This window comes from Rana temporaria, chromosome 1, assembly GCF_905171775.1.
Source record: "Rana temporaria chromosome 1, aRanTem1.1, whole genome shotgun sequence".
In the NCBI taxonomy this organism is placed as follows: Eukaryota; Metazoa; Chordata; class Amphibia; order Anura; family Ranidae; genus Rana; species Rana temporaria.
In genome coordinates, this window is record NC_053489.1 from 562,332,987 (window position 1) to 562,347,092 (window position 14,106).

The 14,106-nt window shown below is 43.7% G+C and overlaps 1 protein-coding gene across 1 annotated transcript in view; it reads left to right on the forward strand.

Annotated features, from left to right (window-relative positions):
- Window positions 1-14,106, forward strand: part of C1H4orf47 (chromosome 1 C4orf47 homolog) — a 35,317-nt gene that overhangs the window by 13,292 nt on the left and 7,919 nt on the right. The window contains exons 3-6 of the mRNA XM_040334261.1: window positions 2,280-2,499; window positions 8,239-8,376; window positions 8,609-8,684; window positions 11,331-11,510. Of these exons, the coding sequence (XP_040190195.1) occupies window positions 2,280-2,499; window positions 8,239-8,376; window positions 8,609-8,684; window positions 11,331-11,510 (614 nt within the window). The remainder of the gene's footprint in view (window positions 1-2,279; window positions 2,500-8,238; window positions 8,377-8,608; window positions 8,685-11,330; window positions 11,511-14,106) is intronic.

Sequence of the window (14,106 nt, forward strand, 5' to 3'; positions counted from 1 at the left end):
GATATGAGGCTCAGTTCACAATGGATGCCGATGCGGCTCCCAGCTGGTGTCCTGTGCATCCTGGTTCACCTTTTAGGTCCGATTTCAGCCCGAATTTTGGACCAAAAGATGCACAGGTCTCCTGTGCAAATTTGCACCGGAGACACATCGGAGATATGTGAACCGGCTCCATAGAGAGCCATTTACATTCTCCTTCTATTGTGAATTGGATGCGGAGATCCCGCATCGAATTCGCAATAGTGTGAACCCGGCCTAAGTTAAAGTAAAACCAGTGTCCCCATTGGAAGATTTACCCACAATTCATGTTAAGGTGCCAATCAACAATTTGAGAATCTTTCACGTTCACTCTTGGCGATAACAGTAAATTGGACAAATACAGAGGATGAATCTCCCCAACGGGGCACAGACGACAGTAAAAGTACAGTTGTGTTTTTTTTGAGGGGGGGGGGGTACCAAGTTACCCTGAATTGTGACATTCCAGGAATTTATCATTTATATTTATAAGAGATTAATAAAGTGAATCATTTGTTGCAACAAGCAAGCCTACGCTCAGCTGTATTCTGGTTTTAAGAAACATAAGATATTTACTGACTCTGACAGAAGATCCCGTTCACCCTTGACCAGGGCTGTAAGATCCGATGTCTCCAGTGTTTCTGTAGGTGTAACCTTGCATTGCTGTACCTGTATAACAAATTGCCAATGCTGTTAGATAGAATTTGTTTGCCAAAGCAATATAAATAGCAGTAGGATGCAGGGTTGCCAGCCTCCCGTAGCATTTTTTACTGACAAAACATTGAAAATTTACTGGCGGAGCACATTTTTTTACTGACAACCTGAGAAATTACAGAACTCCTATTGAAAAATTAACACAGTTAATATCTAAACAGTATAAACATGATATAGAAACACTGATAATACCCATAACAAAGTAATTTGCTTCATTTACACCTGGCGGTTGGCAACCATGGTAGGATGAAACTGATGATAATACTTATAGGGGAAATCAGGTTGCAGTATAAGGCCCCCTTTCACACTTCCGGACCATTCAGGTCCACCTGTCAGTTTTTTCGGTGGACCTGAATGGCCGCTTCATGTTTCTCTATGGAGCGTTGGATGTCGGCGCTAACATCCGATCCACTAAAATCAGACGGATGACGATACGTCACCATCCATCCATTTCGGATCGGGTGAGATCTGATGAAAACGGACATGCTGTCCCTTTTCGTCCGATCTCTCCATAGGAGACAGCGGTGCTCGACATGCCCCTCCCCGCTCAGTGAGCAGATAGAGACCTGTCATCTGCCGGCTCAGCGGAGATCAACAGATCAACGGAGAGATCTGCAAGCGGATCCGCCCCGTGTGGAAGGGCCCTAAGCCTTCAGTGTTACAGCAGAGTCTAATGCAGGGGTTCACATTTCTATTAATGCTGAAAACCACTCTAAGCTTCATGGGAAAGATATTGGGGCAGATCCACAAAGAAATTATGCCGGCGTATCTATTGATACGCCAGCGTAATTTCAAAATTCCCGCGTTGTATCTTTGTTTTGAATCCTCAAAACAAGATACGACGGCATCTCGGCTAGATCCGACAGGCGTACGTCTTCGTACGCCGTTGGATCTAAGCTGCAACTTTTCGGCGGCCGCTAGGTGGCGTTCCAGTCGAAATCCGCGTCGAGTATGCAAATTAGCTATTTACGGCGATCCAAGAATGTACGTCCGGCCGGCGCATTGTTTTCCGTCGTTTGCGTTCGGCTTTTTCCGGCATATAGTTAAAGCTGCTATACTGAGGCGTACTCAATGTTAAGTATGGCCGTCCTTCCCGCGTCCAATTTAGAATTTTTTACGTCGTTTGCGTAAGTCGTTCACGAATAGGAATTCGTGTAGAATGACGTCACCGTCGTAAGCATTGGCGGGTTCCGGTTTAATTTCGAGCATGCGCACTGGGATACCCCAGGGACGGCGCATGCGCAGTTCCAAAAAAACTTTATTTACGTCGGGTCACGACGTATTAGCATAAAACACGCCCCCATCACAGCCATTTGAATTCCGCGCCCTTACGCCGCGAGAGAAACACTACGACGCTGTAACTTATGGAGCGGATTCGTTGTGGATTCAATTTAAAAAAGATAAGTTATGGCGGGGTAGCGTATCTTAGATACGCTGCGCCCGGCGCAGATGTCTGTGGATCTGCCCCATTGAGTTTTACCAACATATACAATTTATGCTGTGTTATGAGTATTTATTTGAGGAACTAAAGTATAATGTGTGCGTTATTGCAGAGCCATTTAATGAAGCAGCAAGTAAAAACAGGCAAATGCTACCCGGTGGCTCCAAGACCATAGCTAACACCTTAGGAGGATACTTTGATGCTCAGTTCAAACGTACATTTGAAGGTGAAGCCTATTCAGATTCACTAAAACAAAGACGGCAGTACCATATGAAGCAGGCAAAGAAGAACTTGGGAAAAGCATTCCTCCCGGCTAATGGGGAAAAAAAGCCGTAAGTAGCGAATCTTTTGATTTTGGGTAGACCATACCGGGTCACCAGCTTTGTGTACTTCTCAGGCACATCTGGCAAGATCTGTGCATTTCACTTCTCTAATCCATGCAAGTATCCATACAAATTCTTCCTTTCATTTTCCAATGTGGATTAGACAAATTGAAAGCAGAAGCTACTACGAGTTGTATTTTGTCAAGAAGCCCTATCTAAAGGTTATATAATATGTAAAAGATGGACACGTTGGGGGAGATTTACTATAACTGGAGCACTCAGAATCCGGTGCAGCTGTGCATGGTAGTCAATCAGATTCAACTTCAACTTGTTTAATCACTTGCCGCCCGCCAATGACAGATTGACGTCGGCAAAGTGGTTGTAGAATCCTGACTGGACGTCATATGACGTCCTCAGGATTCTTAGCCGCTGCGCGCCCCCGGGGGCGCGCATCGCGGCGATCGTTGTTGCGGGGTGTCAGTCTGACTCTTTACCACGTGATCAGCCGTGTCCAATCACGGCTGATCACGATGTAAACAGGAAGAGCCGTCGATGGCTCTTCCTCACTCGCGTCTGACAGACGCGAGTAGAGGAGAGCCGATCGGCGGCTCTCCTGACAGGGGGGGTTCGCGCTGATTGTTTATCAGCGCAGCCCCCCCTCGGATCGCCACATGGACCACCAGGGATGCCCACCAGGGAAGGGCAAAACAAAAAAAAAATGGGAAAAAAAAGTCAAAAAAACAAAAAGTCTGAAAAAAAAAAAAAGTCTGGAAAAAAAAGATGCAAAAAAAAAAAAAAGATGCCAATCAGTGCCCACAAATGGGCACTGACTGGCAACAAGTAAATCAGTGCCGCCCCACAGTGTCCATCAGAGCCGCCCCACAGTGTCCATCAGTGCCACCCCACAGTGTCCATCTGTGCCACCCACAGTGCCCATCTGTGCCACCCACAGTGCCGCCCATGAGTGCCCATCAGTGCCGCCTATGTGTGCCCATGAGTGCCGTCTATGTTTGCCCATCAGTGCTGCATACCAGCGCCGCCAATCAGTGCCACCTCATCTGTGCCCGTCAGTACTACCTCGTCGATGTCCATCAGTGCCATCTCATCTGTGCCCATCAGTGCCGCCATATCAGTGCCCGTAATTGAAAGAGAAAACTTACTTATTTACAAAAAAATTACAGAAAAAAATAAAAACGTAATTTTTTTCAAAATTTTCGGTCTTTTTTTATTTGTTGCGCAAAAAAAAAAAATCGCAGAGGTGATCAAATACCACCAAAAGAAAGCTCTATTTGTGGGGAAAAAAGGACGCCAATTTTGTTTGGGTACAGTGTAGCATGACCGCGCAATTGCCATTCAAAGTGCGACAGTGCTGAAAGCTGAAAATTGGCTTGGGCGGGAAGGTACGTAAGTGCCCTGTATGGAAGTGGTTAAATAAGCTTTGACAAAAAAAAAAATGGAAGCTGATTGGTTTCTATGCAGAGCTCCATCAGATTTTGCACTCTCCAGTTTTAGTAAATAAACCCTGATTTGTCATTCTACCAGCAGGAATACATACAGTTAGGTCCATGGACACAGGCAGAATTTTCATACTTTTGGCTCTATATGCCACCAGAATAAAATGTAAATGGAACAATCCAAATTAACTTGAAATGCACACTTTCAGCTTTAATTCAAAAGGTTGAACATAAATATCAAGTACAAATTTTAGGAACTATTTTTTACACAGTTCCCCCATTTTCAGGGGCTCAAATGTAATTAGACAAATGAATATAATCATAATTAACCACTTGCGGACTGGCTAACGCCGATATACAACGTACCTTACGCCGCTTTGAATTTGCAGGAGCTGCAGAACGGGGAGATTCCTAGTTAAACAATGCATTTCCCTGTTCTGCCTAGTGAAAAGACAGTGGCCCGAATTCAGGTAGATTTGCGCATAAATTACAAATTTGCGCCGCTGCCCTCGATTCACGGAGCAGTAGCTCCGTAAATTGCGAGGGCGCGTCGGCAAAATTGCCCGGCGTAAGCGCGCGCAATTTAAATGATCCCGCAGGGGGCGGGAATCATTTAAATTAGGCGCGTTCCCGCGCCGATCGTAAAGCGCAAGCGCCGTCGGGAAACGTTCCCGACGTGCATTGCGGCAAATGACGTCGCAAGGACGTCATTTGCTTCAAAGTGAACGTGAATGGCGTCCAGCGCCATTCACGAATCACTTACGCAAACGACGTGAAATTCAAATTTCGCGACGCGGGAACGGCGGGTATACTTTAGCATTGGCTGCCCCTACTATTAGAAGGGGCAGCCTTACGCTAAAGACGCCGTACGGAAACTCCATACCTTGCGTACGCAGGGCTCGCGCAACATTGTCAATCGGTGTTTGTATGCAATTTGCATACTATACACTGAGCACAATGGGAGCGCCCCCTAGCGGTCATCGCAAGAATGCAGCCTAAAATCTGCGTGGCATAAGAGCCTTATGCCACGCAGATTTCAGGCTGCAGTCGGCGTTACGATGTTCCTGAATCAGGAGCATTCGTAACGCCGGCGCAAGCAAGCAATTGCGCTGCGTAACTATGGTTACGCAGGCGCAATTGCTCTCTGAATCCGGGCCAGTGATTTCCTGCTCCCTGTCATCGGGAGCAGTGATCACTGTCGTATCACTTGTAACCCACCCCCCCCCCCCCACAGTTAGAATCACTCCCTAGGACACACTTAACCCCTTCATCGCCCCCTAGTGTTTATCCCCTTTCCCTGCCAGTGTCATTTACACAGTAATCAGTGCATTTTTATAGCACTGATGGCTATATAAATGACAATGGTCCCAAAATAGTGTCAAAAGTCACGATAAAAATCGCAGATCGCCGCCATTACTAACACAAAAAAAAATTATAATAAAAATGCTATAAAACTATCCCCTATTTTGTAGACGCTATAACTTTTGCACAAACCAATCAATATACGCTTATTGCGATTTTTTTATTTTATTTATTTTTTACTAAAAATATGTAGAGGAATACATATTGGCCTAAACTGAGAAAGAACGTTTTTTATATATTTTTGGTGATTATTATAGCAAAAAGTAAAAAATATTGCTTTTTTCTTCAAAATGACGCTCTTTTTTTGTTTATAGTGCAAAAAATAAAAACCGCAGAGTGATCAAATACCACCAAAAGAAAGCTCTATTTGTGGAAAAAAAAAGGACGTAAATTTTGTTTGGGTGCAACGTCGCACGACCGCGCAATTGTCAGTTAAAACAATGAAGTGCCAGATCGCAAAAAATGGACCGGTCATTGGGCAGCCAAATCTTCCAGGGCTGAAGTGGTTAAAATGTTAATTTTTTGTATTTTGTTAAGAATCCTTTACTGGCAATGACTGCCCAACCTCTGGAACCCATGGACATTACCAAAGACTGGGTTTCCTTCTTTCTGATGCTTTTCCAGGCTCTAACTGCAGCTGTCTTCAATTGTTCTTTGTTTATTGGTCTTTCTGCCTTTAGTTTTGCCTTCAGCAAGTGAAATGCATGCTCAATTGGGTTGAGATCAGGTCATTGACTTGGCCATTGCAAAATATTCCACTTATTTTCCTTCAAAAGCTCCTGGGTTGCTTTTGCAGTGTGTTTTGGATCATTGTTCATCTGTACTGTAAATGAACTTTGCTGCATTTGGCTGAATCTGGGCTGACAGTATCTCTAAACATTGCAGAATTCATCCGGCTGCTTCTGTCACATCATCAACAAACACCAATGCCCAGTGCAACTGGAAGCCATGCATGCCCATGCCATCACACTGCCTCCACCATGTTTTACAGATGATGATGTGTACTTTGGATCATTTGGATCCCTGTCATTCTGGTACAGATTCATCTTAGTTTCATCCATCCAAAGAATGCTTTTCCAGAACTGTTCTGGCTTTTTTAGATGTTTTTGTTGGCAAAGTCTAATCTGGCTTTTCTATTCTTCAGGCTTATGAATGGTTTGCACCTTGTGGCGAACCCTCTGTATTTGCTCTCGTGAGGTCTTCTCTTGGTTGCAGACTTTGACAATGATACACCCACCTCCTGGAGAGTGTCCTTTACTTGTCTGGATGTTGTGAATGTGTTTTTCTTTACCATAGAGAGTATCCTGCGATCATCCCCCACTATTATCTTCCATGGACATCCAGGCCTTTTTATGTTGATGAGCTCACCAGTGCGTTCTTCTTTCCTCAGAATGTACCAAACGGTTGATTTGGCCACTCCCAATGTTGCTGCTATCTCTCTGATGTATATGTTTAGTTTTTGAAGCCTTACAATGGTCTGTTTGACTTGCATGGACAGCTCATTTGTACGCATGATGTAGGTTCACAGCAATAGATTCCAAATGCAAATATCACACTTAAAATCAACCCCAGACCTTTTACCTGCTTAATTGATGAAGAAATAATGGAGTAGCCCACACCTGGCCATGAAACAGCTTGTGGGATGAATTAGAGCGGAGATTGCGAGCCAGCCAGGGATGCTATTAAAGTTCATGTGCGTGTAAAGGCAGGTGTCCAAATACTTTTGACAATATTGGCCCAGATTCTCAACCGAGATACGACGGCGTATCTCCAGATACGCCGTCGTATCTCTGCGTTGAGCTGTCGTATCTATGCGACTGATTCTTACAATCAGTTACGCATAGATATCCATTAGATCCGACAGGCGTAAGTCTCTTACGCCGTCGGATCTTAAGTGCATTTTTTTTTGGCCCGCTAGGTGGCGCTTCCGTCGAAATCCGCGTTGAGTATGCAAATTAGCTAGATACGCGAATTCCCGAACGTACGCGCGGCCGACGCAGTAAAGTTACGACGTTTACGTTAGGCTTTTCCCGGCGTAAGGTTGCCCCTGGGTCTATGAGGCGCAGCCAATGTTAAGTATGGCCGTCGTTCCCGCGTCGAAATTTAAAAAAGTTATGTCGTTTGCGTAAGTCGTCCGTGAATGGGGCTGGACGTCATTTACGTTCACGTTGAAACCAATGACGTACTTGCGACGTCATTTGGAGCAATGCACACTGGGATATTTTACGGATGGCGCATGCACAGTTCGTTCGGTGCGGGGACGCGCTTCATTTAAATGATACACGCCCCCTACCCGCCAAATTTGAATTCCGCCGGGTGATTTACGCTACGCCGCCGCAACTTTACAGGCAAGTGCTTTGTGAATAAAGCACTTGCCTGAAAAACTTGCGGCGGCGTAACGTAAATGAGATACGTTACGCCTGCACAATTTTGCGCCGATCTACGTGAATCTGGGCCACTGTGTCTATGTGGTGTTCAAGAAGTGGGCTTTCTTTCTAGGTGCCACATATATGTGTTTGTGTAAAAAAAGCATGCTCCCAACACTGAAACCAAGCTCTTACCGACAGCTCCAGGTCCTGTTCTAATGGTTGTGATCACTATGATCAGCGAATCACAGTGATCAATACTGTGAAGTCCCACCCCAGTATTGCTCCTCCTCCATGATTGGTCATGAAGGGGTTAAGGAAAAGAGGATGAAACAATGTTAAAACAGTGGAAACAGACCTATGAAAATTGGTAGACATATGAAAGAAACATGAATGAAAAAGATAAAACAAATCCATGTAGATCTCAACTTTATGATTTTTTTTCTGTAGTCAACAGAGCATTGTTTTGCTATGTCTGAATTATTATATATTATTATAATTTTCATTGTGTAAGTAATCCGATAACCATACAATCTGTTCTTTGTATTTTTTATTTTTTTTTGTAGATCTGGCGTGGGAAACTTTTATGGAACTTTGGGTGGTCCAGTTCCATCTTTTAGTGCAGAATTAAAACCAAGGAAGGCATATACTGCGCCGGGGAAGAATATCTATTCCAACCCTCCCAAGAAGGGCACAGGCTATGGGTAAGGTATTACATACGTGATGCCAAAAACAGGATCAGCAATACCCAGAGCAAAATTAAAGCAGTTGCTTATAGCACTTGAATTTAATCTCTGGGATCAAGCAAGGAATCCTTTTTTTGGCAATTGAAAGCATAACTACTACATATTTGATCTTGTTCTTGTAAATCAGGCTCTGCATTTTTACTGCAGGCTACTGTATTGTGCATTAAAATTACTGATGGTCTTTCCACAGATATCCAAGCCTCACTATAGGTAAACAGTATCCATATGCTTCTGATGACTATGACAGATCAAGAGAACTGATGAAGGTTAGTTTACTCCTAACATGTTTCGCCCCAACCAGGTCCCTCCTCCAGTTTTATCAATTTAGAATATTGCATGATTGTAAAATAAAAGATATTTCTTCAAGCCATAACTTGCACCAGGCAATATTGGCCCTTAGAGAAGCACTCCACAGCATAATGCTGTGGCTTCAAGGGGCTTTCTTGTTTTCCAAAGAAAATGACAACTCCTTAGCTTTCTGTATGTACACACATTTTCTGTACTACATGGCCAGATATGTAGCTTCTGACTAAGCAATTCATCTTCCCGGTTCAGCAGTTCTGCTTTAAATCTCATCTCCCCCCTCACTGCTCAGAGAATCAGCATCAGGGATGGACTGGCCATTGGGACTACAGGGAGTTTCCCGGTGGGCCGATGGCTCAGTGGGCCGGCTTCAGTGACAGCGGCCTGGGAGTTTCTCACTTCTGCCTAATCTTGTCCCATGAGGGGGGGGGGGCCAAACTGATTCTTTGCCCCGGGAGAAATAATGTCTAGCTTCCTCACTAGTACTGCCTATAAGAGTACCAGTACCAGCCGCTCTACTCTAATAAAGTAAAACGTCTAGTGGCTAGTGAAGGGGGAGAGGTGGCTTGGGTGGCCAGGGGGGTGCGGGAGTTGTCCGGCCGCTGTGGGAGAGACCTGTCAAAGTGGGCCAGTCTGGATGAAGTCCAGGGCCAAATGTTTTTCCCAGTCCAGCCCTGATCAGCATCATCACCTTTATCCAGTGAGATCGAAGTAGGAGGATTTATGCTAAACCAGGAATAACCGTGTTCTTGCTGACCAGCAAATGTGTCATAAAAATGGTTAGCCAACGTTACAAATCTGTTGGCAACCATAACAGTAGATGTAGAATTCAGTACTTCGGCATTTTCAGCTTTAGCACTGACAGTAGAATTTGCTTACCAACAGCTCCAGTCTGGATGTGATGATAATGTGAGCTATCTAGACAGAAGTTTGAGAGATTGCAGCCCTGAAGAAGCGGCTTGGAGCACGTAACGCGTAGACGTTTTCCAACATCTGACTTTTTACTCGGGTGTTTTTCATGTGTGCCAGTATGTGGCCCTTTTGTGATGATATCTTTATTACAACATGTTAAAATATAGCATATTACCTTTTTTTATGCACTATATTAGTATGCTTATATATGATTTGTAGGTACCAGGGGTCATCGTTTAAATGCCCCTATATTCACAATTTTGCTTTACATTTACATTATACCAGGTTGACGACCTCAGGGTACATAGCTGGATTAGCTTCTCCTTTTAGAGACCTCCTTTAGATATCACTTCATTCTTAGTATCGTAATGTTCTCATCACCCTGCACTCTATCCAAAACTAAAAACAAATTTTGCCTTTAGTTATACTTTAAGATAAACGTGTGCACAGGCGCCACACATAAAAATATTTATATATTCTGAACAATTGCATTAAAATCACTTTAAAACAAGCCCTAATTCATCCCTGTAGCACCAGACATTGTGGAGAAAGTAATCTTCAATATTAATAACAGAGGCACTGAAATCACTGTTCATTTCCCCTTACTTTCTTTGTATGCAGAACCTTGGCAGTCTACCAGCCCCCTAAAAAAACAAAACAGTAGTTAAAGCGGAGTACCACCTATAATTGAATCTTTATCTCGAACAGTACATTCCTGCAAGTTGAACAATATAAGCAAATATTTTTATATTTTTGCATACATTTTGGGCTTGTTGCTAGGGTGTCTCCTGTATTTTTCCCTTTGTCTGGGCCGTGGTGCCTCTGCTCCTGGGAGATGTGTACCATCGTTCCCAGGAGTCAGGGGTCATCACCACAGGATTGCATTGCCATAACAACGAGGCGGGCACTTCCACCATCGTCACCCATTGTGATGGCGACAAGATACTATTCGTGTGGTACGCCATGTGTAGAATGCGCAAGTGCGAGATCGGGGGGTGCATGCTGGGTAGCCAGCAGCACCTTATCCCGGAACAGAGTCCTAGTGGGCAGAAGACAAAGGTAAGTAAATAATGTACTTTGAATGGAACATTTATTATAAACATGCTTTTGAGTATTTAATTCATAGCAGCAAAATGGGTGCCAGAAATAAAATGTGGGTGGAACTCTGCTTTAAAAACTGACCAAAACCCAAGTTTAGAGTCTCTCTTGTGAACACTACATAAAGCTAGAAAGATCAGTTATGACTTGTATTAAAGCTATTTTGCCTCTTGTTATTAATTGGTAAATACTTTAATGTTCTTAGTCTGGGCAGGGGTGCAATTTAGGACACAACTGCAGCCAAAACTGTTTTTTATCTCTTGGATGGAGTGGGGAAGAGTTGGACCCTTTTGGGGGGACCCCTCTCACTTTCTGTTCCCTTGTCAACAGGATAGGAAATAAGGCACACTCCTTATAACAAAAACACATCAGCAATAGAAACTATTGGATTATGATGTACAAACCTGCCATTTTTCCAGGGGTGTGTAGATTTTCAGAATCCACTGTATTTGAAATACCTGATAGGAAGTTCTAAATGTCCCTTACTACATCCAAAACTAAAACTAAAAAAAGAATGGGTGTCAATGAATCTGATACCCTGTGTTAGGCCTTTCAGCTGTGATGAACACATAATCATTCTCTGTGATTTTTCATTTCAGAAAGAGTTCGAGAGCCACAAATCAAAGCTAAAAGGTGGTGCTTTCCGGTTAAACCTTTACCCAAAGGATTATTTTGAAGGAAACCCTTATCGGTCTGATAAACCTTTACCACCACTAAAGAAAAAGGCAGAAAAAAAGCAAGTTGTGAAACCGTTTAAGCCAAGTTCACCTGCTAAAGAGGTAGGTAAAACAAAGATGCCGTCATGCAATGGCTGGCCAAGCACAAAATATTCCTTATTAAAGTGATTAAAAGTAAATTTATCAAATCCAACATAATTTGTTTTAAGTGAATGATGATGTCAGGGCAGTAAGTAATTCTATCAATACAATTGTTTTTAATTTGGACAATAGTAGATCTTTTTTAGACTGTGATCGCTCTTTATACTAAATGATTGTACTGATAAAAGTAGAAAAATATCTTTGCTATCTCCCATTCTGTCAGCCGCCAGTCATCGTTTTGTGTACCTTAACCACTTAAGGACCGAGCGTCTTTTTCAGATATGTTGTTTACAAGTTAAAAAAGATATATTTTTTTTCCCATAGGTCGGCGCTTCGCAGACTAGGAGGAAGTCGCAGCCTCGCCTGAAAAATCCTGCCCGCCGCGATCCTGGGAAAAGGCAGCGAGGCCGCTCGTGGCCTTTTCCCAGGATCGCTGCGGGCAGGATTTTTTAGGCGATGCCCCGGCTTCGGCCTAGTCCGCAGCCTTTTCCCAGGATCGCGCCGGACTATGCCGAAGCCGGGGCCTCACCTAAAAAACCCTGCCCGCAGTTTTCCGCGATCCTGGGAAAAGGCCACGAGCTGCCTTGTGGTCTTTTCCCAGGATCGCGACGAGCTGTGGGCAGGGTTTTTTAGGCGAGGCCTAGTCCACGGCCTTTTCCCAGGATCGCGGCGGACTAGGCCGAAGCCGCGGCCTCGCCTAAAAACTTAGGGTCGGCGCGGTGTCCATGGGGAAATCGTGATTTTTTTTAAATCGCTGATTTTTTTTAGCCTAAAATCGCCCAGCCCTAATTACTCGTAAACCAAGGTTCCACTGTGTGTATGTATAGATGGATAGATATGAGAGAGAGATATAGTATTCTCCGCTATGTAAAAAAACATTAAGCAGTTTGAGGTTTGCTGGAAAAGACACGTTCCTCTGTACCCAGGTCATTAACAAAGCTAAAAAGTTCCTACATGACAGTCAGTGGGACCCGATGACACCACAATACCTCATCATCATCTGATAGCTTGTTAGAAAGAAAGTGATATGTTTTGAAATGGTGAGACCAAACAGGGATTCTCTCCGTAACCTTTAGCTTCAGATTAATTTTACTAGCAGTAATGACCAAAAACAATATAATCAGTTGTGACCAAAAAATAAAAATTGTTTGATCTGCAAAGGATTCTCCCCAATAATGGAAAACTGAGCAACAGCTGCACAGAAAATCTGAGAGAGCAGACTGACATCACTGCGCGGTACATAACCGCCAAGATGCTGACTTCAATGCTTTATAGAGCAATTGCCTGACAAATATCCAGGTTTAGACATGCAAGGTTTACTCCATTTACTAAATTTGGCAAATAGTATGTTAAATAGCATTTACCTTTCCAAGAATAAATGATACTTGTGGTTTGGAGTATTTTAATGTTCTGGCAAATGTACATATGAATGTTCGTAGGCTTTGTGCGAATGTCCATTACAATGGTAAAATTCTCAGGTCAATATTCAGTAAATTATTGGCATATGTTAGGTGAAAATACTGTAGAATGTAATGGCAAAGTGGATTTAATTACACACTTATGTGACATGTCACATTATTTTTCTTGCGTATTCTAAAGGAAAACCTTTTTTTTTAACCCCTTCCCGCCTTCGCCTCCCAGCCCTTTAAGCGCCTCTAGATGCCATGAGGCGGAGGCGGGCATTCGGGTCATGTGACTGCTGTGATTGGCTGTCACATTGTTGCAAATTCCCAATTGTAAGTATTATTATTATACACAATTTATTTAACGCCAACAGTTTACGCAGCGCTTTACAATGTAGAGGAGATACAGCACACGTACAGTACCGTTCAGTTCAATACGGAAGGTACAGGAGAGCCCTGCTCATAAAGCTTACATTCTAAAGGGAGGGGGTGGTGGTACAAAATGTAATAGCTGCAGAGAATGATTTGATGAGGGTGGCATCGCATAGGGTGCTTTCCAATCCCCGCCAGCAACTGTGCTGGGAGCGGATAGGGCATACGCTCTTGGCACAGAAATGTTTACATTTAAGCCGCATATATGCAGCCTCATGGCGATAAAGCCCACCCACTGAGAGGCAGCATATATGCGTACATCTGGTGGGAAGAGGTTAAATAACAATGATGTGATACTTACCTGCTCTGTGCAATGGTTTTGCACAAAGCAGTCCCGATCCTCTTCTTTTGGGTCTCCCACAGGCTGCGATTGACAGCAGCAGGAGCCAATGGCTCTTGCTGCTTTGTGAACCAATGAGAGGAGAGAGACCCAGGAGAGCTGCTGCTCTCATGCAGATTTCTGGATCAAGATGGAACTTATGTAAGTATAAGGGGGGCTGGGGGAGCTGCACCCAGTTTTTTTTACCTTTAGTAAGGTAAAATCCTGAGCCTTTAGAACCACTTTAAACTCCAACCACAAAGAGAGACAAAACGAAGCCTTGACAATCATGGTGTAACTCAAGAAGAAGTCTGGGGTTTTATAAAATATAAATGTACATACTCACCTTTTTATGAGCTGCAAGTGTCTCATGTCGGCTCTAAGAATGAGAACAGAGCAATCA